At 40.4% G+C, this 26,263-nt stretch overlaps 1 protein-coding gene across 7 annotated transcripts in view; it reads right to left on the reverse strand.

Annotated features, from left to right (window-relative positions):
* CCSER2 (coiled-coil serine rich protein 2) overlaps positions 1–25,526 on the reverse strand; it is a 61,571-nt gene extending 36,045 nt beyond the window's left edge. For 3 of the 7 annotated variants that reach the window (XM_054637185.2, XM_077183345.1, XM_077183344.1), the window contains exons 1-3: positions 25,391–25,526; positions 12,267–13,743; positions 11,165–11,364 (exon numbers count right to left, since the gene is read on the reverse strand). In XM_054637185.2, the coding sequence (XP_054493160.2) occupies positions 11,165–11,364; positions 12,267–13,704 (1,638 nt within the window). In that variant the 5' untranslated portion in view covers positions 13,705–13,743; positions 25,391–25,526. Of the gene's footprint in view, positions 1–11,164; positions 11,368–12,266; positions 13,744–24,564; positions 24,750–25,390 lie in introns of all 7 variants that reach the window. The other 4 variants (XM_077183340.1, XM_077183343.1, XM_077183342.1 and 1 more) reach the window with 2 other exon arrangements.
* Between the last annotated feature and the right edge of the window lie 737 nt (positions 25,527–26,263).

The raw sequence follows: 26,263 nt of genomic DNA on the forward strand, positions 1-26,263 counted from the left end.
GGAAACAATAATAAATCCAACTATGACAAAGCTTCACAAAAAAATGGAAGCCATTTAAATGAAACATGGATTTAATATTTGGGACAACAAAATGCCTGTATATTTTTGCTTCCATTTATTCAGGAACCAGTTTTTAAACTAATGTATATTTTTTCAAACAATTCTGCAAAATACAGGCATGCTTGAGAGGCAGTTTCAGTTTGCTAGTTGATAAATTATTTCTATGCCATGCTTTCATCTTCCAAATTAGTGTGAACAAGCATTATTTTTTCCTACTGAAAGAACTTTAATAAGCATGACAAATAAAATGGAAATAGTGGCCACAAACACAAAAAGAGGAAAAGCTTTGCCATCACTGTGCAAATGCATTTAAAAATGCACAATATAAAAGCACAATATGCCAGAATTTTTCACTAGTAAACCTAGATAAGCCACTTTACTATCTTTGAATGAGAACTTTGGAAGTGTAATGGTGTCATAGAAGGTCAGTATTTGAGATTCCAGACATACTTTCCTGTCAACAGCACACTTCATTATGCTTCCCTAATTACACATTCTTCACCACACTGAGGAAAGGAAACTCCATGCTACAAAAAAAACCCCCACAACTGCAAATACCAAGACTTTGTAATCACTGGGCCATGTGTGAATGCACTTTGAGCATTTTCCCCTGTGAGCTACTTGGGAAACACAATATACAAAGAGGTGTCAGCAATGTCATCCTGAAATAGCCATAAGATAAAGTACAAGTTTCATCAGCACATTAGTGCATGTAAAAAAATAAAATTTAGATACTCCCACTATTATTCTTTCTACTGCATAAGGAACTGCAGGTAATTACATGGGAATAACATAGTTAATAATGTGTGCTTAACAGCAATTAGCATCATGAAGTGATTCAGGGCAATGAGCTCAAACAGAACAGGAAATAAAGAAATTCTTTCCAAGTGTATCAGCTCCAACCCTAGAGAACATTACATGTTCCAGCAATTATTACAAGTCACAGAAAAACAAGAATCCCATTCTATTTGTATAGGTGAAAAGAGCAATGTGTATTAAAAGGGGTATGATTTTCACAAGGCTGATTCAGCACTAGATTTTCAAGCTGGTACAACCTAGGAAGAGATTGACTTTGGGACTGTGAAATCCCAGGTCCAACTACAGTGCTGTCCCCAAGCTCTCTCTCCACAAAGCTTTTCCACTGGACACAGGCAGCAGTGCTTTGCTGGCTTCCTGCAATAGAACAGGGAAGGCAGGAGGTGAGACAGGTCAGCTGTGAGTCCTGCTGTAAGAACTGAGGAACTCAAGCACACCAGTGCAGGGAGCCCTCATACTGCACAAGGAGAAGGGAAAAGGCTCAAAGGGCAAGGCACATGTGACATACCACTCTCAGCAAGTTCATTTCCATATTCTGCAAATCCTTTCTGGAGTGGTTGTCCTCAGATGCTGTGTTTTGCCACAGGTTCAGCAAGCACACACAACACAACAGCTCAGCCACCACAGCTTGGGATTTAACCCAATTTGTTGGAGGCATGGAGCCCAGCAGCCCTTTCTGGAGAGGCATACAACATCAAGACCTCTGCTTTGAAGGCTGGGGAACTCTATGCAGAAGAGCTGCTTTTGCTGAAGCAAAACTTCAGACGTGATTATAAAGTTCACCATAATAAACTGGAGTGCAAAATATTCTTCTCAAAAAGTTCAGTTTCCAAAAATTCCTCATGCAACATGCACCATAAGCTTTTTCTTAAACTGAAGAGTGTTATTTTTCAGTCCACCAACCAATCTGAGTTCAATTTAGCTTAACAGCTGAACCTAGGCAAGAGGTCTGATTCTCAGCTTTCCCACTTCTTGCACTAAGTATTGTAAGATTGTAATACAACCACAGTAAAGCACAAAGTGCCCAAAATAGAAGACAGATATATATCTGCATTTTCTCCCTATTTAACATAAAAATGTTGACCAGTGAAAGTTTATAACACAATGTATATTACAGTGCAATTAAAAAAAAATGAAGTCAGGCATTGAGGTTAGTGCAGAAATGCAAAACCCCCAACTCATTTCAGAGAGCATTACCAGAACTGAGAAGAGCCTGAGCTCCAAGTACCTATGCCAGTTTAGGATACTCTGCAGGAAAAGCAATTGCTTTGAGGGAGTCATGAACTGGTGGTGAGCATTAGGAACAACATTTTACCTGTTTCCATAACTCACCATCTCAGACACCTCACTTGTTCAGGAAGCAGACAGCTAAGGAAAAATAACTAATTGTTTTTATTACTGATTTAGTGACTTAGGTCTTGCTTTTGATGATGCTGAAAAAAGACCACAGTAGAAGATAAGTGTGAGTAAAGGGAACAAACTACAGGAGAATCAGGCCAAAAAACTCAAGTGAAGCATTTGAGAGCAGCACCAGCACTGAAAGTAAGAAACCATCATTTCAGGTTCTTGAGGACTGAAAAAAAGGAAGTGGCTTTTAAAAACAGACAGAAAACAGACTGAGTAAATCAGTCATCTGAAGGGCAGCTAAAGAATAACTGCCAAAGTCAAACACAAGGCAAGGCTGACACAAGAGAAGAGGGAAACCTCCAGGGTCTTTTTCAATGCTATTTTCAGCATTTGACAATATCTGAGATAGAGATAAAAAAAGAAATAGGAAGTCTCCAAAAAGGCAATGTTATATAGGAACAGAACTCTTAAGTGAAGGCAGAAAACACAGGCAGAGGAAAAGCACATAGTGTACTATAGGGCTGAAGAGAAAAACCCCCTGTAAATGAAGGCCTGAAAACAAAGAAAACCACCCACAGAAGAGGTGGGATAGAACTCTGCAGGTTACCAAAGACAGGATAGGAAAGGAGTACACTGTACAAGTCACATTGAAGATAAGTAGGCCAAGCAGCCAAACAAGTACTTTGTAATTTTGTCCATGCTCTGTAACCGAAGGTTGCTGTGGCAACACATGTGACAACAACTTGGTTTGGAAAATCCAAAACATTTTTGGTTTAACTGTTAAGTAGAACGGTCTTAGATTTACTGTTCTTGAAAACATTTTTATAGAGACATTGTATGTTCTACTTAGGTTTACTGAAGGTATAGAGGGATTCATTATTAGTTTAAATTATTACATATTGTATCGAAAGCATCTGTACTTGCTGGGTTTTTAATTTTTTTAAATATATAAAATGAGATGTCAGACTGTGTAAAAAAATCTGAAATTCAATAACACAATGAAAGAAGAGAAAGAGGAAAACCAGAAATATTAGCCATTCTGTTGAGACTTGACCAATTCATAAGCAACAGCACTTTCAAACACACAGCCCAAGCAACACCCACTGCCACATGCAGCATTCCTTGACTGCCATCTAGCCTCCAGCAATGAGGAAAGCTGAAAGGGGGAAGCATTGTAACCATCCTTCTATAGAATTCCAGCAAAATTTAAAAAGATTTTCTATTTTTGGGTTTCTATTGGTTGTTTTTGGTTTTTTTAATAGGCTGTGCTTTTAAATAGAGGTTCCTGTTTACTTTTAAACACAATCACAGAAAGCAGTCAGCAGTGAGCATAAATAGTGACAGAGGAAGAGCAGGGGAGGAGGAGAAGCAGTTCTTCCTACTCACTGCTTCCAGTCTGTTTGCACAAAAAGGCTACCAACACCAGAGGTTCAGCATTGCTTTTACAGTTTATCTAACCAACAATGGAGCATTTTACCCTATTAAGCAATGTGTAATTGCTACAGCTACTCTTAACTGGCAGAAATGATTGTGAATGATTGTCATTCCACTGACTTGCGCTTGTATTAAATGTATAATGTTTGGTTTAAGGAAAATATAGATGCCTCAAATAATTCCCAGCTGAGAAAGGAACCAAACAACCTCAGAGGAACAGCATGGGCATGGCTGTACCAGGAGCTCAGTTGTTCCCTCTGAGCAAGAGTTTTAATTCTACCCTAAGAGACTTTGGGAGTAACCTGACTATGACACGTTACACAGCATTACTGGGTTCTATTCTTACACAGCCAGCTTAATATACTTGTTTCTAATTAAAACCAAAACAATCCTCAAATATCTGCAAGCTACTTTGGGTGATTCTATTTTGACCAATCTCTCCATGAGCTGCTCACAACATGGGAAGTGTTCCCTCACTTCCTGCACTACTGCAGAAGTGTGTTTATGCCACATCATGCTGATGCATTTCCACAGCGTCAGCCAAGGGCACAAAACTCAGAGCCAGCTCACACGTGGACATGCAGAGTTACCAGCTCATACACAAAACATCCCTTACAAGCCTAGGAAATGAACCCAGTGCCTACTTGTACCAGTGTTTGTTTGCCCTCATATTTCACACACCACCACAGCAGCTGCCACACTCTCTCCACAGCACCAACCCAAAGGTGTAATTAATGGATGCCATGAACAGAACATGTCAGTAAAAGTGAAGTTGCCTTCCTTGGCTTTTCCAGCCAAAACAGCCTGAGAAGATTTACTGTGTCAGTTCTGAAGGAAGCAGCTCTCAAAGGCATATAAGCTTTCCCAAAGGAAAAAAGGTAATTTGCCATAAAAGGATGTTCACCAAACGTCACATCTCTCAGACCAGCATCACAAGAGGTTTGTGCACTGTAATAAAGTCATATTAACTCCTAATAATGTTTGACAGAAGGGACACTATATAACACAGGACAGACACAAGTGCCATCTCATTAAGTAATTCTGTTTCTCACCACCTCTCTTTGCTGCTACAGTTAAACTAAGAAGTTAAAGACTAGAGCAGAGGTAGGACAGTAGACGGTGGCTATTTTCCCTCTAAAATCAGTCTCTAATGTAATGACATTTCCTTCTCTGCCATCAGCAGAAAACTGCCTGCCAGCAAACCCCACCACAGGAATGGCTGAGGAGCTGTCAGAACACACTGAAATGAATTTGTGCCCTTAGCTCTGTATTGACAAGCAACAATACAGACTGAATTCTTCATAGCAGTTGCAGTTTTCTACTAAAAACTTAACAGTGGAAATATTACTCAAGGATGTTCTCCCATTACTTCAGTATATTCACAAATATTATCTGTTCATAATGAAGATTAAAGGCAAAAAGATTACACTGATTTTGAGGCTTTGAAATCAGAACCAAGCAGTCTAGTGGTTTTCCAAACATACATTTTTAGGCATAGGCTTCTTAGAAATTAAGAAGATAAAAAACAATTGCCACAGATTGCTGTACTTGTATTATTGGAAAAATGAAAACTATCAAGTTGGAACAGTACCATTTAAGTGAATCTGAATAATTTTTATCAGATTCTGGAATATGACATGAAGATATTGTAAGAAAATAACCTGGAACTTAGACATGAATTTAGGAGCCTAAACAGAGGTTACCAACTACAGCAACTTCCAATAGGCAGCTTCCAATGAAAAACAGCTGTCAAGGCTGACATGTGTATTAGAATCCAATCCCACAATCACTATATACATATATATATATATATATATACACACCTGAGCAGGAAGTTTGACCACAGAAATGGCAGCTTCCCAGACAATGTATTTCCAATAAATCTTTCTGTATCCCAAGTAAGAAATTCACACATTGTTTGCCATTTTCTAGAATGCATCAGTAAAAGCTAAAACCTCATGTGCTACTGTGGTATCTCTTGCCAAGAGATATATTGGCCTAATCCAAAAGTCAGGCTTTCAGGTAAAGGAGGGTGAAGGACCAACAAATTCAATCTGTCAGCTACTTCAAAATCCAAATCACCCCAACACAGGTATATAACAAGATTTCCTAAGACTAGAACAATTACACTTCATTAAATAATTATACCACAAGAATAATGCCTTCTCTCTCTTTCCAACCTCACAAACCTCACTAGAGTATTGAGCATCTAATATTGTCATCAGTTCTCACTGTATCACATTCACTAGCAAAAAAAAAATTAAAAAATCTCTAACCATATACAAAACTGGAAGTGTGTATTTATTAATGCCATAATGAATTTTAGTCAAAATGCACTGACTGAGGTGAAATCATCCTTTGCTTTCAGGTACAGAACAAACTCAGACACTTCTCAAAGAAGTGCTAAACTGAAGTACACAAATTACTTTCAGGAAGCATCATGGAAGCACAAAATGCAATTAATTCACTTTATTAACCTTACCTTTTGTATTCTAAGAGAGGAGGAAATGCATTAAGTCAACACTGCTCATTTGAGTACAGCCTGTCAAGAAATATTTTCATGCTCTTCTCTGCTTTGAGTAAGACCTTCATTGTTCTTTGAAAGATGTAAGGAGAAAAAAGAACTGAATTTCAACCGGCTCATTAGATGAAAGGCTTTTAATGTGTGCTTCTTGTACCTAGCTTGCACCTGAAGGACTCATTTAATGACTACTCTTTTAGAAAGTTTTAGCAAAAAAAGAAAAGTTTGTGTTGAGAAAAATTACATAACTTTTACATAGGTAAACTGCAAGCTTACTGGCAGGTTTATTTTCATTATAGCTGTAACCAAACATCGCAAAGTTTAAAAAGCCCAGCTTCTCATAGAACAAGAATTAGTGTTTTGGCATTAACCTCCTGAAAAGAAAGTTCAGCTAAAGAAAGGAAGATGGGTAGAAGGCGATATCAAGAAAGTATAATAAATGGAGATAAATAAAATAAAATAATAAAGGAAATAAATGTATTAGAACTACACACATTACAAGTCTGAATTCATGTTAATAAATTACTCATTCGAGAAATCAGACTGGCAATTTAAACCTTACTACAGAGTCATTTTGAGAAGTGAATTATTAAAAAAATTAAGGTAATTAGCACTAAATTACTTGTAAATAACTACTGAAATAAATTAATAACTGAACTAAACAACTCTATTTTAGCAAGTTCATTTTCTATTAAGAAGTAGAGCATATTCCACTGAGCACCAATGCTTCAGGAACCAGAAAGCATTTTGCCCAGTCTCAAAAACTAATTCAGAATTGCCCTTGCCCAAGTTACAGTCACAAAGGGGAAAAAATATAACAAAAAACAATAACAAAAATCTTACAACATTTCAAAAAATTGCCTGGAAGAGAAATGGAAGAGAAAAATGTAACTATTTTATACTGTGGCTAAAATTCTGGCCATGTGTCAAACTGATTCATTCCAGTGAGATCCAGATTTCATCCCAGGAGCAATTAAATTCTCAGCAAAGCAGTTAAAACCCATCTGTCTCCTCAAGCCAGATTTCAATTATTATTCCATAATCCTATGCCTTATAATTACATTGATGTTCACTCTGCACATACCCAAAAATACTGGCTTTATTTACTTCAGGAAAAATGAACCCAGTGCAAAGATTCACATTGCTACCGGAGCCTACAGGAAAAAGAGTCAATCTGACAGTACAGGGAACACTCTGAAAGCTTCCTGTCCAAACCTATTGGCCCAAATGAAATTGCTTGAAAAGAAATGAAAAAACAAACCCAAATCACATTGCAAAAACCTCTCTCGAGAATATTACAGAAAGGAGCCAAAATTATTGGAATGCCTTCAGTTTAAAGTTTTACTTCTTGCAGACTTTGAGCACTAGAATATTGTAGCATCTTTATAACAAGCAGATACCTCAGAACAAGTGCAGCTGTACTACCTATCCTTCTCAATGTAAATCAGGACTTGCACTTGCCAAAAACATTCAAAGCTTCACTCTGAACAAACACACATTAAAGCTTCTGTTTCTCATGTGTCTACTTAATGTGCTGGAGATGAGAAAACACCTCAAACCTTGCTACAGCAAGAGAGGGCAAGCAAAGGAGCCATGAGACTCCAGTCAGGATGCCTGTTTGAGAACACATTGCTTACATGTATGGTGAACAGTATTTTCAGACAAAAATTAACAAAAACAAAAATTAATGGAAACAAAAATCTAGCAAAACTAAACTGCACCCAGGAGTTGTACCTGGCACTGCTGAGCAGCTTTCTGCCATGAAGCAGCAAAGGAACTAGGCACTGCTGTCAGTGACTAAAACCCAGGACAGGAGCAAACAGCACAGCTAAAATCAAGTGAGAGCACCTATGGATAAATACTGCCCTTCCTGCTAAGCTACAGAGCCATCAACTGCTCAGCTAAGCATCAGTCTGCTCACACAGCACTCAACTTGGTGCTCAGCAGCAAAGACCAGCTGTTGAAAAAACCTTAAAGGGCACCAACAAATTCAGTGCTTAGAAACTTAAAACCAGTCCAGCACAAGAAAGTTATCCAAAATAACCAAAATTTCCATTCAGAAGTGAAAATAAAACAACAACAGGGATAGTGGAATTAGTTACTTTCTGTTATGCAATTAGACAATAAAAATATTTTCATCCTTCCAAAAAATCCCACACATTTCTACCAAGCCCTAAGTCCTCCCTGTGATATTCTTTAGATTTGTATGATTCTTAAACCTCCAACACTGGATTACACACTTTCTCTGCAGCTGCTAACTCAGTTAGTAAAAAACAGGAGGACTGTACTAAAAGAGGCCAAATTTTCTTTTATTCTTCATCCCCATGTCTTTAAAACAAAGATGCACTGAGAATAGCACAGATACTGGCTTTTCTTCTCCCCAAAAAGGAACAATGAGCTTGAGAGGCCAGCAAGCTCCTGCTGCTGCCTTCCTATGCTGGTTCTCATTTCAGAAGCCCAGTTAAAAATCCCCTTTGCAAAAGCTGCCCTCCCAAAGATGGTCCAAACACTCCTAATATCACCCTAGTGGGGGCTGCACTGCCATCTATGGAAAAGCTTAGGAAAAGCATTTAGCATCTAGTGTTCGCTGATACTAGGAAGGATACAGCTTAAAAGACTACCAAAACAACAGTGGGATGGAAATGAGGAAGAAAAAAGCAAATTGTGCAGTAAACATGACCAATTACTCAGCACACAGTTCCCTGAACTGTCACTCAGCCACACTGCTTCTACTCACCCAGCCTGGTGCCACAGGAACTCCAGAACTACTGCCTTGGTGACTGCCCTGGAAATGCTAAATCCAAAGGGCAGGCTGGCTGGCATTAGTCCAAGCACTCCAAATTCTTAAATCTGACCCTCATCAATTGGATTTTGACACACAGATATGAACTGCTTTCAACTCACCACACTAGAGGATAGAAACTGCATAATTTGATCACGTATCTGCCAGCAATCAAAACATCTGACGTGTTGACTAATCACAATAATTATTCTCAATGCCTTCACTTTTTTGTCTTTCTACTCCCTGCTTGCAGAGAAAAGGAAAAACATAGAAGAAAAGCTTACAGTAACCTACTCAAGAGTACTATTTTTCAGAAAGAATGAAAAACTGCATCAGAAATTCTTCTGCATCTTCAGATTAGAAAAGATCACTGTTTAATCTTTAGACTAAAGATATCAAATATATCAAAATTTCTACCAAAACCAACAACTACAGGGAAAAAAAAAAGAACAACTACTAAAAGGCAATTCAACACTTCAGAGCTCCTTTTTTCCCCTACTGAAAATACATTTCTGCCTTGCAAAAATAAAAGGTGCTATTGATGCTTTTCTCATTCAGACAAATGTCACAGTACAGCAGTAAGCACTGAATTCAGGAAAAGCAGTAACAGGATAAAAAATCAAAATGGGTAGCAACAATCCATGATCTTCTAGATTCAACATCAAGTCTTAAAATCTCCTTTCTCCACTTCCTCAAAAACTAGTAAATACATTCTTCCATTCTTAAGCCCTCTCTAAAAACTGTTTACTTTCAATAAACAAAGAAATAATCCAAAATAGTGAACAAGAATATCAAAGGCTTCTAATGTACCTCTCATCTGCTTACAACAGCTTCTGTCAATCAGCTCATTGATTCAGTAGGAACTCATACCCATGCACAAATTAATTCACAGGGGCTACATGTATCAAAACCTAGATATATATTCTGAAAGCACAGTAGAAGTGTCTTCCATTTGTTTGTTACTTTTCAGTGTATGTATTAAAATATCTATGTTTAAAACTTACCATGGACAAAGTTTAAAAACTTCCCTCTTTTCTTGGCATGTGCATGCATGTGTCTGCAACAAGGGTATTTGTCTTTGCAGTGGCCTCCATGAAACTTTTCCCTGTAAACACCAATAAAGCTACAAAACTCACACTACAAAAATCTCTAACAGCTTTTCCAAGCTGGCCACAATTGCCACAAAAATTGTTAACACAAAATTAACCACAAAATTTAACCACTGCTAAACTCTTTCAAGCACTAGATCCCAACATCATCATTTAAGACAGAGAGCAAACAATACCACAAGCAGCTGAAAATATATCAGGAATTGATATTAAGTTACACACAAAGAATGTAATTACCTATCTGTGCCCAAGTCTGAAAGTGGTATTTACATTACTGAATTGGCAGTGGTGACACAGTACCCAACACGCCTGAAACTCACGAAGCATGACGCATCAATTAAACCAAATTGGTTTTGTCAAATGCTCTGATGCTTAGCATCATGTTAATAAAATCCAAGTTGCTTGATTCAGAAGTCTGTGCAGATAAAGAAGTATAAACAAGGGCAGATAGACAGAATTTTCTTCAGGCCCACTAAAAGTACAAGGTTGGCTCCCTGATTTCAGATGGGGGATCACCACATAGCAACAACTCTCCATCCACCCTCCTCACATTTCATGATGCTTCTTGCACATCAGTTTGAGTTCAGCAGCAAGAAAAAGGTTGTGCTGCATTTGTGTATCCCACTGGAGATGCCCAAAGAGCCCTGCTACAGTGAGCTACAGCCAGGTCTCCACCTCAAATTTGCCATGACTGACTGAAGAGAGAAATCAAATGTCTGCTTCAGCTCACAAGGGCCCTATGAGCACAGAGTACAGAACAACAAATGCAAGAAGCCACAGAGGCAACAGCTATTTTCTGGCTTTTTCACTCCTATCTTTAGAGATTGCTAGAAGGTGTTGAACCTATACTTTGCAGAAATCAAATTCCTTTACTCTTTGTGAGCACTGCTGTGAGACTGCATAAGGAAGGACCTGTTTTGTCCTGACTTTAGAATAAGGAAAGAAAAAATGTGTGCAAACAGCCTGATCAAGGCCACTTGGTCCAGAAACAATTATAGCTTTTTTTTAAAAAAATAACTAGTATTAAATAATATACTTAATAAGCAATAAACTCAACACATTGTAATAATTCAAGTTATGAATACAGATACATACTATGCTGTTCATTTCTGAAGAGTCGTAACTTCCACAGGGATGGACACTTCCTATAGGTTCCAGCCCTTCTTCATCCCACATGTATGTGCCATCAGAGCTGTCAGATGGAGAAAGCTCAAAGGAGGAGCCAGCTCTGTAGTTCATCTCTGAAGAGATGACATTCTCAGTAGTGTGTTTTGTGCTTTCACTGTTGTCATCCACTGCTTAAAGAGAACAGCATCAGTTAAGATTACCAAAACAATCCAATAATCAAAAAATAAACATTCAAATGCCTGTTACTGGTGTGCTACCTTTGCTGGAGCTGTACTATAACAGAAATACCTGAAAGCTTTCTACAGTATTGTCCCCTGGTCCCAGAAGGGGGAAAAGTTTAAGCTGGTTTGGCAGCTACAACCAAGGAATCTTCCAACCTACATCATTGCTAACCTTTTACACTGCCCTAATTCACCCACTGTGGAAGCTGTTTTCTAGAAATCTGCATCTCTTTAACATATTAGAAGGTGGGTCCAAAAATATATCCTTTGGATCTAGTCTTGCAATTGCAACATCCCTCAAACAAGCTTTTATCATGAGAAGACCATCAAAGATTTGAAAATGTGACTTTCAAAAGCATCTTCTTGTGTCTTCAACTAATTTTTAAAGAATTAATATGCATCAGAAAAAACAAAAAAGACCCAGTAACAATCCTGTTTATAACTGAGCTAATTCAATTACACATCCTACACTTATTTCCACTACTTAGAAGCAGTTACAGCTGTTCTCTGCCTACAGAGGTGGAGGGAGCATGAGGTGAAATTTTCTTAAAATATCACCAACCCAGAAAATGAATGGCATAGCAAGGATACAAGGAATCCCACAACCACAACACAAATGTGTTCAAAGGAGGTCAGCTTCATTTTTATCACAAAGAGCTCCTCAAAGTAATGCTTGGGAAAAAACTATAATGCAGCAAAGGCAGAAGCAAACACATATGTCAGCATAGAGCAGTTCCATTCTGAAACAAATCATAAGCAATGAGCAATTACATTAAATAACTTAATTACCATTACAGAATTTTGACTTAGCATTTAAAATTTCAAATAGAACATAAAAATGTATTTACCAGACACATTTATATCAAGCCAGTCATCAGCATTACAGTGAGATCCTCCACTTTCCTTGAGAGACGTGAAGGGCTCGATGGACGTTCTGCCCCCATGCTCTAATTCCTGAAGGCAGCTCTCCTTCTGCTGGATTTGTACAGTTCTGTTTGCCTCTTCTATATCTATGAAATCGTCACTGAAGTCTTCACTCAAATCGTTTTTCTCAGAGGATGACAAAGAAGATATCGATATTTCATCTCCATCATCGCTCATACACATCACTTTTGACCCATGTTTTCCCAGACTTTCATGCAGGGCTTCCCCAGGTTCTGTTCTTTGAGCCCTGCTCTCCAGAATGCTGTTTTTATCAACGGCTCTGTTGATGTTTGCTGAGATCTCCGCACTCTCCACCAGGCACGCGTCTGGAGCCGCGCTTTTGCTGCCATCCACAACGGCGTTCCCAGCAAAGCGCTGCCTGGTTGGCTTCAGCAGAGAAGGCCGACTTAATCTGTATCCATAGGAAGGTGCTGACCCAGATCCATTTGACAGTGGGGGTTTCTTGGAACAGGGAGCTGACACAGCCGAGTACGGTCTGGTAAATCCATACTTCAGCGGCTCGTTTCCATTGGGTACATCCAACTGACACGCGTTCCTTGACAGCAGAGCAGACCTCTGAGACGTCCTGGCAGCGAGATTTTGACTATGATAAGGCCTTGTAAGATCCACAGCTTTGTTAAAGGAATGTGACCTGGTTAGAGATGCAGTGGGAAGGAAAGAATTCTGAACGGAATGTGAGAAACTTTGTGATCTTACCATTTTGTCACAGGAAAAAGCCTTGCTGGCATTGTCTGTAGACTGTGCCAGGCTTTCTCCTGAACTTGTCCTTGTGGCACCAGAATTAGCTCTAGGTCTCTGCAAACCTACCACCGGCCGATTTCCATAAAATCCATTTAAATTTGATCTTGGAGCATTGAGTCCAGAGTATGTCCTTCCTGACAGGATACCTTTGGTGAATTTAGCTGAACTAGAGAGTCCAGGTATAGACTTTGGATTTAATTCCTCAGTAGAAGACACAAACATATTGGTTTGCTTTGCTGCTTTTGACACAACCGAAGCAGTACTGTTCAAACCCACCCTGAGCTCATCATTGCCCAATGCTCCTTGAGATTGAGGGTACTTCTCAGAATCAATTAATTTTTCATTAGAGTTGCGTCTGGTGTTGGCTTCTCTCCCATTCTGATCGTTAAGCTGATATTTATTTGATTTTTTCCAGTTGAAAGCAAAGGAAGACATTCCAACAGTGCCATTGTGCTTGTTGAAATTTTTGCCACCATTACTCCCTGCTAAGTTCACGGCCGTCCCGTTTGGCATCGGTTGCAAAACAGCCCCCAAAGTTTTCATTCCATATTTCGGTAGCCTGGAAACCAAGGATGTCCTGTTTTGATTTCTTTCTTCCATGAGCTATTGGGTACATTGGTCCTTAAAGGGTGCTTGAATCTAAGAAAGGAAAATAAAACAACATTAAACCTGAATCAACCACATATTAAACACAGTTTTCTACACATTTGCAGCTATGTGCTTCCTAGATTTCTGTGCCTAACTCCACTATGCTGATAAAAAGTAACCCAGACATTTTGTGAACTCCAGATTTCAAGCAGTTATCTGGCAGTAATATGTTCTTCAGATGACAGCTCCCTCCCCCAACTTTCATTCTCAGCATAAACCATCTCTTTTGTTTTGTTTTCCTTTTGTAATCAATAAAATATACTTCAGAAGAGGTTGGATGATTTTTTCTTGGATTTTTTTTACCCATTCTCAGCAACAAACTGAGCTTTCAACTGTTACAATTATTAAGTCATAAACTTAAGATTTAGTCTTTTTAAAAAGTCACAAATATAACATAGCAAAAACCTGTGGTCAGCAACACAAACCTGCAAAAAACAAGAATGTAAAATCTGACTAAAAGCGAATTTTTTGAGATTATTTTCTGTTTCCCCAATGCCTCAAACACAGGAAATAACTACTCATCATCCATCTCACTACAACATTTTTTCTTCCCAGACCTTATGGATCTCCCCAAATCAAGATTCACATTCTTAGTCATTGTTTTCTCTTGGTATGGAGACTGTAGTCTATTTTGGAAATCATCTTATTCACACATAAACCTGAGGTACAGTGCAACAGTTGCATAAGGTCAGCGTTAGTAAGCGAATTCAAAAGTTCTACTTATTCAAAGTACACAGAATATCTTGTGTAACCACAGCAAGCATTACCCTAAAGTGAATCACTCCCCAAGCTGCAAGGCTCACTAAGAAACATTTAAATTCTTAGTGATACAGTTGAAGATAAAATCAAAGATAAGATCGAAGTGGCATTAAATTCATGCAAACTGCAATACCCTGAGGATTTGTCAGGGAATAGGATGCCCCAGAGCAGTACTTCCGGAAGCAGATCTGCATTACAAAGATAGAAAGAGAAAGGTACTGCAGACAGGGCATTTAGGGGCTCCTAACTTGTTAGAACACCAGAATCCACATTCTGCAACTGGTGTGTGCACTTCCATTTCAGAATACACAAACCCCGACTTTTCAAAGACTCAGAGAATTCTTGCACAGCAGAGACACTGCCCTCACCCAGGTGTGCAAAGAAGGACACAAGTATTTTCTCCCTGGGACAAGCAGAACATCTCATTCACCATGTATGACACCTGCCTGCATGTGGATTGAAGTGTCTAATGTTAGACTTCTTGCCTACCTGCACACCTTGCACAGGAAAATAATATCATCAGGCTTTATTAGCAACATCAAAGATCTTTACTTCATGTCAACTACATGCAATAAAGTACACCTTTTTTTTTAATAACTCTATGAATAAAAAATGGCCTTTAATATGCTGATGAATTCATTCCCAGCAAGCATCACAGTGCAGATCCCTCAGAAGATAACCTAACTCTAAAGAAAAGGCAAGTCTTGTGAAGAAATCTTCCAAATTGAAAAAGTTAAATTAGAAAGCTGCTAATTTAACTTGCATGCTTTATGGATAATTCCCTTTTCACATCTGTCTACCATCTCTTAGGTGACTGCAAAATTTAAATGAGGCCATTTAATTAGATTACTTTAATCCTCCACCAAGTGCTGCAAATTAAACTTGAAAAGGAGACCTTGCAGTTCTCTAGAAAGGGCTCTTGCTCATTTATCCTTGATTAGGAAAAGACAACAATTATCTTCAACAAAACCATACTGATAGCCCAGAACACTTCTGATAATTAAATTAAAAAACAAACAATACTTCTCTGTATTTTATTAGCTATGTAACTGTAACTACTGTGCCACTTCCTGGATGCCAAATGTTTCATTTGTTTCATTGAAACACAATGTCATCAAAAAAAACCACTAAAACTTAACAGCATCATGTCTGGCAGATGTTTTCCAGAAAATGGGGAATTTTCTTATTAAGTTCTCTAAAACTTCCTTACTCTTTAGCTATGTTTACTAGGACAGATTAAACCAGCCTCACAATTAAACTCCCTTATCAAGCAGCACTGTTACCACTTAGACTATGATTTCTGCATCCCAGAAGATTCAAGTTCAATACAATTTAAATTGCAGCCTACTGTACTATAAAGAAATTCAAAGTATTTTTAGACTTAAGTAATCTATGGATTTTTTAAAAACTGACATTTGGGCAAACAAGTTTTATATTCTTTGCCTTGGGAAATACATTATCTAGTGCACACAAGCCTAATCAGGAATTAAGCTAATTATAAAGAGCCTAGCCTTAAATAATGATCCAGGGAAAAGGAGTTAAAATCCACAGACCCCCTCTGAAGTATAATCTGAATTAACTGAAAAGCTGCTACATCCTTACCTTCAAGGATATTCAAGATCCTGGTGATAAGCAAAAGGATATTAATTCTCACCCTCCTTGGTACCTCCTCTACAGGATTATTTACACCTCAATAAAATCCTGCACTCTTAGTTTTAACTGGCAAGCACAACATTCACTGTAATTTCATTCACAGTTTGTTTCAGCACCACCAGGAAGGCAGTTTCCTATACATTAGCTTCTCAGCAAAGTCCAGCTTTGCACCTGAGACTCTGCCCTACAGAAGAAGACAGCTTAAAGATTCACACATTTGAAAATGTATTTGTACATTTTAAAATCCTGCAATCCGTAGGATCCCTGCCACCAGGAAGATAACAGCATTTTCCAGTTCCAGATTCCTGAATGGGACTGAATTCCCCTCCTCTTGTCACAGCAGTGTGGAATACCCAGCTGAGGGATGGAACCCATGTGACAGGCTGGTGACAGGCCAGAGAAATTCCCCTTGCAGTCCTACTGCCATGGCAGCAGTTTCAGATCTGTGTTTCACTCACAGGAATTGAAGTGCATGTGTATTTCAGCTGTGCCCTGTGCACAGCTTATAAAACCACCTCTTACACCTCTGGGTTATTAAAAATGCATTACATCAGTTATGTGAAAATATCTTATTTCCACCAATGTAGGGAGGCATTGAATGTCATCAGGGAAAAGTATGGGAGGTCCTTGCAACAGAAACAGCAAAAGGTTTCTTTAGCACTCACTTAAGAACAGTCCAAGACGGGCAGCATGACTGCAAGTCAATTTTCAGCTTTAAGAGGACCATGGGAGCTTACTAGAATGGAAGAAACTGGCAAGAGATCCAGCTGGCAAACACCTGCTCTGAGCATGACAAGCCCTGGGGAATTCAAGATCATGAATCCTGAGGAAATCATGCATGCTGTATGAACTAAAATGAATCAGAATGCAACCAGAAATTCTGATGGCTTCAAGACTGAACTTTGAGTATTTACAACTTTTTGTGTTGTTTACTCTGCACAGAGTGGTTTCAGTTCAGTCCAAAGTGCCACTTTCACTCCAAGATCCAGTAAGATTTATCAGCTCTGTAGTAAAAACCTCCAAGCCTGCTTTCCTTCTCCTGTCTTCCATTTCTCCTAAACACCTGTTCTTGATTCAATTCCCAATGTTTTATGAAGGCATCTCTGAATTCAGCAACTCTCCTTTTCCTATGTCCAAACTGCAGAGATTAACACCAGCTTCCCTGACACTGCCTTCTGAAGGAACCATAGCCAGGAAGTATAGCAAGAAATTCCAAGACTGTAAGGGCTTCCTGTTCTATTTCTCTGAAATTGCCTTGCTTTTCTGTGTCCCAAATTGTGAGATTCTGTTTTCAGGTCTCAATGCAGCTTAGAGATACGCCCTTTTCTGTTTTTCAGCCCTAACACTAACGAGGTTCTACCCACTTTGAAGGGCTGATCTAGCAAACACCAACCAACCAGTTACCCAAGCTGCTCTTGTGCTCAATTTCCTGTCAAAATACACTAGGTCAAAGAACAGGAGCAGAACATGATAATGAATAAAGGGAGAAGGAAGCAAGAAATGCATCATAAAGAGTTTCAGTATTTTTAACATTAAGCAGTATCTTTGGTCAATAAAGCAGAAAATGTAACATCCCTTGTCAACTCTAAAAGCATTCTTGCTATTCATCAGAATTCTTAATGTTTGATAAGGCAAGAGGACATAAGCACTTACTGGAGAAAAAGAAATTGGGAAATGCAGCTCTATTTTGTAGAAGAAAGCTACCACAATACTTCCAGAATCAAAAACTCCCTCTGCATCCCTCAGGGCCACACTGTCAGTTCACTGTGCCATTAATGCTGTTTACATGGAGCATCAGGCACCTCAAGGAAGCAAAAAAGGGCCAAGTGTTATCTGACCAGACAAGGATACTTTGTAATTGTTGTCCACTTGTGCTTTTCATAACAGTCAAACAGAAACTATTCATTTTAAACTCCAAATTTTTACACCAAACCTAACCAAAACATTGAAACAAAACAGGGTATGAGTTATCAGAAGCCCCTTTAGATTTTATGGGAAAAAAGTCATGCAAATTTTATCTACAAGAAAAACTTTTGATAAAAATCTGTTTCTCAAACAAGTAAAGTTGCATTGATTTTTGGCATCCTTACACAACTGACAAGGTGGAAGGCAGTCAAGGTCCAGATGTTTAGCCAGCTGCAGCAAGGAACAGCTTCAGCACAAAGAAAAGAAGATGGAAGAGGATACCTGAGGGTACAGACCAATTACTCCCAGTAAAAGAGACTATCAGGGTCTCTTGTAAGGAATAAGAAAGCCTTGACAGTGCCATTTCAGGTTCCTCATAAGTGTTAATGCAGGTTATTATGGTTTGCTGATAAATGAGACGTGAAGTGCAAGGACAGTTACTCTTTGCTGCCTTAGTGCTGACAGCCTAACTGCTGTCAGGGACAGGTCAGCCAGAAACTGGAATAAAGCACTGGAGATGCACAACTCTGAACCTGCTCTCCATCTGATGCATCCTCTTGCAGGAAGTCATCAATTCCTTTCTTCAGCAGACCTTGCTCAACCTGGATGAGCAATGTCAAGCCTGTAGCTGCAGATACAAACACCAGGCAGCCCTTGCATAACCAGCTCCCAAACACAAGACTCAGAGCACAGTGGCTTTCACTGGCATCCAAGGACCACAAGGCCCAGATGATAACAGATGATAACACCTAACACATTAGGTGTGCTGACCCCAGGAACACTGCAAGAGGTGGGAGGGATATACTGTCATATATCAGAAAATTATCATTATCATGGCCAATACCTCTGGCTCCAGTGCAGAAACACCCCTGCCAGAAGGAATTAAATTATGTGGATTACTTCACTCCTTATGTTGTGCAAGGAACAGCCTCCTGTGGACTGAACCAACCCAGGAGATTCCACCCCAGTGAGCAAGTCAAGCTTCTTCACTAGGGTTGCTTAATAGCTCCTAAATAGCAAAAGATGCAGATGTTTTCAATATCTTTGCTGGAGAAACGAAAAGCCTTTACTTGTTTCTCTTGTTGATGATACTTTAAATTGCTACCAAATTTGCAGGGATAACAAACAGAAAGGGGAAAAACTTAAGAAAAGACAGACATTGTCTGCCTGCCTTACAGATCCAATACTCTGCAACCTAGAGACAAAGTGACACACCTACAGAGAAGCCAAAATCTGTTAATCATTCACCAGCACCACCTCCCAAGCCCTTCCAAAAACAACCTCAAACAAATATACTGTGACTATAAAGCACATTTATATCTAGGTTCCTATGCTGTCTTAATACTTCCCTGCATTTAGCAATTTCTGTCCTGGAAGATAAGCCATCATTGTGTATATGCTTGTGTGCAAGTACATAGATTTTGGAAAGACTCTCCTCTTTCCCATCAGAGTCTTTTTTCCAAGGTTTCTCAAACATTTTTGGCATTCTTACATGAAGAATAAGGCAGAAGCTAATCAGAAACCTGCCTTTCAGAAGAGTTTTAAAGGTGGCATCACCAACATAAAGGCAATTTAAATTTTATGCTGTGGCTAAGATTGACTGGAAGAATCCCAAACATCAATTGCAGTCTAGAATTAAAGCTTTTTACCAGTGAAATGTCAGATCCTGATCTCTCCTTAAAACATTTTGTGATTATGTCAGCATCAAAGCAACTGACAGCAGAAACAGGCCCCTGCTTCTGCTGATGGTATTAGTCCTTCAGCAACAGCATTTCACATGGGTAATTTAATCTGTCTTGTAAGAACAAATCCAGAAAGATTGCATCTGTCTCAAAAGCAATGTCCTACTGCAAACAGCAGGAATGACCTGCTGTTCTCTAGCAAATATTTCACTTAAGAACACAGGAATAACCCTTTTTTCCTCAGCACTATCCACTGTTACCTAGTGATTCAAACACACTATTCCCATCTCTGACTCTTCTAGGAAAGATTTACTTCACCATTGACTCGGTAACAAACTCAAAGAGCTGGTTACCAGTTACTGTTTTCTACTTCTTACATACAAACATGTTTAGTGGAGCAGGATTTTCTTCTTGATAAGAACAGGCAGGCTGAAAGCCAAGTGAAACTTGGTATACAGCTAATTATAACTGGAAATATCCCTTTTTAGACTGCCATGTTGTCCATCCTACTCCTCTGGTTTGTTTATTCAACTGATGCATGTTCTCCATGTAAAAACACTGAGCTGTCTTGAGCTAGAAGCCTCTCACACTGGCACTAACATATTTTTCAATATATATTTTGTAATGATTAAATAATGACTAATAACAGAAACAATACTTCCTGTCTGAACTGCTGCTGAACATTTTTCTATGTGGGATCCTAAGATTAAGAATTTCCATGGGTTTAAATCTTCAATGAGGCTGAGCTTTCAACCAGTATGTAAGTCGGTTTTTTTCCCCCCCTCTAGCCACATACACTCATTCTTTCTTTTTCTCCTGCTGCCTGAGTAAGAATTGCAGTTATAGGTTAAGCTGAATGGCAAGCAGAGATAATTGGAAGAGACTGCATGTAATTCATAGACTCACTGGCACTGGGATATCTTCAATAAGCCTGAAGAGGTTCACACGTGATAACTGAGCAAGATTAGACAAGATGAAGCAGAAAGAAGATAGAAAAAATAGTTTTGAGATTTTCTTTCCTACATACTGCAGTGCTATTTCAGCATAGTTCAGTTTTTCACAGAAGATCATGATCTTGAGACAAGAACACATCAGCATATTGCTACATATCTAAAAAAAATCATATTGTTAAGTCAGCCACTGCTGGATTTCAAAAAATACTAGAAAAAGGACTGACAGAGAAAATCCTTAACACTGCTATCAGGAAAGACAGACAGTGAATCCTGCACAAGCTGGAAATATTATATAAATCATGGAATTTCACTGTGTGTGGATCATGGCACTTCAATGCCCAGTTCAATTCTCCAGTCAATTCTATTTTAGAGGCGAGGAATACAAAAATCCCATTAACTTGTGGTTGTCTTAAAACAAAAATGCACCAGGAAAGGGATGATTAGGGCAAAGACAAAATGAGACTTCCTCAACCTTCAACTGCTCTCAATTCATAGTATATCTTAAATTTGATGCAGTTTGTTCAGGAACCCTACACAGATCTCTTGTCCACTGCTTTGTGTAACCTGTCCTTGAACCCCCAAACTTTCTACATCCTTGACTGCCTTAAGCAAGGAGTTCCAGAGCCTCAATAACAAGTCTTTCAAGGTTATTTCATTGTCTTGCACAGATTCTCAAAGAAAACTACTAAAACTGCTGCTTCTAAACCCCCTACATGGCCAGAAGAGGCAATGTGTCATACCTACTCTCCTTGCTACCAAACACACCAGTCTGTTTCACATTTATGTGTTTTCATGAAGATACTGTATTATTTGAAATCTGACTTCTTAACATTCACCCTTGATCAAAAATACTGCAGCCACACACCTGTGTATTACAGCTTTCAGCTGAAACTTGGTTATTTGTAAAACACATCTTCAAAGTATCATTTTCTTGCTATTGAGTTTCATTTCATTAGTGCTGGACTCAATACAGCTTCTGTCTACAATTCCACTGATATAAATCAGTTTCCAGTCTCAAAACCAGACTCCCTGAAAATGTTTGAGTAGCAAACAACTTTGCAAGTTTCCCACAGTATAACAAATACCAAGATGTTTTTGACAACAGACTGGCAGCCTCCAGGATTTTAATGTGTGTTTTGTGTTTTCCTACCAGCTTTCTGATACACCAGCAGCTATACGGGATTGTACTTCTCAAGGTCAGTTTCCTACAGCATGGAAGACACAGATATTTGTTATGTCCCCAGAGGTTTGAAACAGAAGGAGAAAAAAAAACCAAAACAGATTATCTGAGAAACTCAGATGTAAGTTCAGTTAGGAATGACAGTTTGTCACAGGATCCCCTTCAGAGTTAGTCATCTATGCTGTGTTTTATTCAAATTTACAGGAAGCCAATACATATTGCTTGTTTTGCTTAATCAGTGCTCAATGGAGTCATAGTAAAGCTACACATATCCAAATTACCATTTCAGAAAGCTTCCATGATTAAAAGATTTACACAGAGATATTTTTTTTTCTGTTTTTAACTCTGTTTACTGATGGATAAGGCTATGCAGGCTGACAGATTGTGCTCCTCCCCTCAAGTCTCCTGCTACCAACAGCAGCAGCCTGGGTCTTGCCAAGTTTCTACCTATGCAAGTTTGCCTTACTGAGATGAAGGTAACTCAAAAGCCACAGCAACCCTCAACCCATCAAAAATATATATCAACATGACTATGTAATAATTTTAACATATAATATCAGAAAAAATAGCATTTAAGTAAAGCCAATCTTCAAAACAACTTACAAAAAGAGTGTGAATGGAATTATCAACTAAATCCACGTTGTAGTGATAAACTGCATCTATCTAGAAGAGATTTGAATCTCCAGCTTAAAGTAGGCATTTTATTGAGTCAAGAGGAGCTGGGACATTCAGTTCTCCCTGGATGCTTCCCTTGTGCTGTGTGTGTCACAAGCCATCTGGGCTGATTAGCCTAAAAGCACAGAATTTCTTAGGCTTCAGGGAATAATTGCAGAAATTATGTACAATTTAAGGGCTATTCCTGATCCATAAGTTGCTCAGCCACCTCATCAAAGTAAATCCTTATCAGCCATTTCCTCTGGCAAAGAAGCCAAGCCTCCTTGCAGTGAGGACATTGCCAGCACTGCCAGTACCTCTTCAATAAAGGCCATTAAAATGCACTCTGCAGAGCAGGACTTCAGCTCAGCACAGACTAAGTGCTCATGAAAAACCCAACAATCTGCAGTGAATCAGGCAATTTAGCAAGAACTTGCGACACCAGTTCCCCATGTGACCAGGGATAAGCAAAACCACCACCCTGAGGAGACTTTCTTCAATTCCTATAGGATATTGTCAGCAGAACTGCTGCAGCTGAATCCTCCTTTCAGAACAGAGAAGGACTACTGAGCAAAGTCCAGAACTCTGCAAATCCAGCTACTTTTGACTAAGGAGGAAACAACATTCTCAGAATATCTTCCAAAATGCACCTACTTGGTAGCAGTTCAAGAGTAAGCTGGGGTGTGTATCCAAGAGCTGGGAAGAAATGCAGAGTCCTTTCCTGACCAGCCAAACTTCAACTTTGGGATAACCATTTAATGCTCTTGGGTTTTACTGTAACATACATGTGTGCAGGTATCCAGAGATTGACATAATCTGTTTTTATTGCTCCAACTGAAACACAATACAGGATTTTCAACCTGATTATCAAAAGCACCATTAGTATTTTGATCTCCTTAGCATCCCTGTTGGCACGGGACTTAACCCTGCCTGAAAGCTTCTAATTAAGAAGATGGTGCTGCTGTTTACAGTGAATAGTGGCTGAAAGAGAACACCACAACCACTGGAGATTTATTTCATCATATTAGTTTCTGTAACCTTTTATTCCTTCATCTCCTTTCCATTTTGAGAGATCCACACTTTCTAAGGATTCCAGGCAAGCAATGTTCATCTCAAGAGTGATGGCACGATGGCTTTTTATCTAAAGAGCCTGTGCCAACATTTCCTACTAACTGGTTTATTCCAAATAACCAATCCCTCTTAAAGGATGATCAGGTCCAAAAGTAATGGATTTTACTCCAATGAGCTTCTACATGAACAGTTCCATTAAACAGGATTACTCATTAGTATAACAATACATTAAATGAGATCATTATGTTAATTGAGGCTATTTCTACCCTTTCAACAGCTTTACAGTTAAAAGACTATACTGGGCAGTTTTTGGAACCCAAACATTGATACTTTTATAATGAAAAATACTATCCATGAGCAGAAATTAAACCTGAACTTCAAAAACAACTTTTCTACTCTAAGCTGTATATTGACATAGATCCTTGGTTGACATTTAGGTTACTCATGTCCCATTTGTTAGGCCATCACCTCTTCAGCTTGGAGGCATGTAATTCAAAATGGGCCCATAGAATTTAGAGGCATGTGATCATTGCAAAGACGATAAAAAGTCTTGCCAATTTCATTCATTATCAGCAAACATTGTAAATATTTACTGCCCCAGGCTAACCCAAGAGTTTTGTATATTTCTCTGGAAGAGAGAAATTTAGTAAAGTCTCAGTAACCCAAGAGTTTTGTATATTTCTCTGGAAGAGAGAAATTTACTAAAGTCGCAGTACATATGTGAAGTGGCTCTCAATTATAAAAATGTAACAAAACGAGAACTTAGATTCAACTTCATTTCACTTTTAACACCTTCGTGGCAAAAAATTCTATTCTGCACCAAACCAAGGCTCAAAGCCCACAGACACCAAGATCAACCTGCTGTAGACATGAAGCTCTAACCCTGCAAGATGCACCAGTTCCCCTGAAAAGTGCTTTACATCTTCACACAGCATACCAGATGGACAATCCTTACCTTAATTTGATGTCTGGCCTGGACACTAACGCTCTGCTAGAGCACAAAGTTCCCATGCAGTTTTGCTTTCTTAAACTGAAGATAAACAGCTCGACCTCCTCCAGCTCAAAGTTAAAGGCTGAGGTTGCCTACGTTTCATTGTGTGCCAAAGTACATTTGACAGAACACGAAGTGAACAGCAGGCTCTGGGTGACGAAAGCAAAGTCTCAGTGTCATTAAAGTGAAATCACCACAACGTACAGAACATCCCCTTGGTATAAATCTCAACAGATCACTGCTAAAGCAGAAATGCCACCATTATAATTCTTTTCCGCCGTCACTATTTTTTTTATCGTTATCGTTACACACACTGGGCGCTTTTGCGTCTTCCCCTTTTCGGAGATTAAAATCCTCGAGATACGACACCTCACGCTACAAGACGTCTGCGGCCGGAGCTCGCAGCAGCTGCTCCCAAGGCAGCTGCAGGTGCGTCTGCCCGCACACCGCACACACAGGACGCGCCAAGCACCGCAGAGCCGGCACCGGGGCGCTCCCGGCGCCGGGCCCGCCGTGCCGGGCTGCCCCCGAGTCCGGCTGCCCCCGAGCCCGGGCACGGCGGGCGGCTCGCCCGTGACATTCAGCGGGCCCGGAGCTGAGCGCTGAGGCCGCCCCGCCCGCCCGGCCCCGGCCTCCCGCGGCCCGCGCGGCCCCCGCTGCCGCAGCATCCCCGGCCGAGCCGCGACCCCCGCCCCGGCGCAGGGCGGCGGCGCTGGGCGGAGGACAGCGGCCGCTCCCCGCGGGCACAGAGCCCCCGATGAGGGCGCGGGGGTGGCCGCCCCGCACTCACCGCCGGACGGCGCGGGCCGTGTCGCCTCCCGGGGCAGGCCCGCTCCGCGCCCTCGGGTCCCGCCGGCCGGCCCGGCCCGCGCAGGGAGGGGCGGAGGGCGGGAACACGCAGCCGCCCCGCGCCCCACCGCCCGCCCTGACGTCAGCGCGGCCGCCCCGCCCTGCCCATGGCGGCGGCGCCGCCGGGAGGCATCGCCCTATCTCCCTCATCTCCCTCATCGCTCCCTCAGCCGTGCCCCGGAACCCACCGGGAGCCTGGCCCAGCGCGGCCGCCGCAGCTCGGCCGTGTGGCGCTGCCGCCGCGGGCCGCCTCTGCCAGGCTGCCCCAGCTATGGTCGAGCTGGCTGGCAGAACCAAGGGCAGAGGGAGTTGTTAAAAGCATTGCAGGAATGGGCCTGCGGGTGTCCCGGCCCTGCGGCATGGAAGGGTTAAATCATGGCACCGTCAGGGGTGGAAGAGACTTTAACATCAGCCAGTGCGGTCACCCGCCCAACACTGCACTGTGAGCCCTGAGCCAGCACCCAGCGCCAGATCCCCATGACAAACCCATACCACCTCTCTGCACGACCTACTCCGGTGCCCAACCATCCAAACAGTGACAAAATTGTCTTCTAGGATCTAGTCTGAACCTCTCCTGTTTAAGGCCATTTCCTCCTGTCCTCTCTCTGCAGGCATGGCAGAAGAGACCAGCCCCACCTCAGTCCAAGCTGCTTTCAGCAAGCTGCAGAGAGCAATGATGTCCCTCACACCGAACCCCCTCAAGACTAAACAACCCCAGCTCCCTCAGCTGTTCCTCACAAGACGTATTTTCTAAATCTTTCACAAGACTTGTTGCCCCTCTCTGGACACTCTGCAGCTCCTCAATGTCCTTGGT

This window comes from Agelaius phoeniceus, chromosome 9 (genome assembly GCF_051311805.1).
Source record: "Agelaius phoeniceus isolate bAgePho1 chromosome 9, bAgePho1.hap1, whole genome shotgun sequence".
Classification (NCBI taxonomy): domain Eukaryota; kingdom Metazoa; phylum Chordata; class Aves; order Passeriformes; family Icteridae; genus Agelaius; species Agelaius phoeniceus.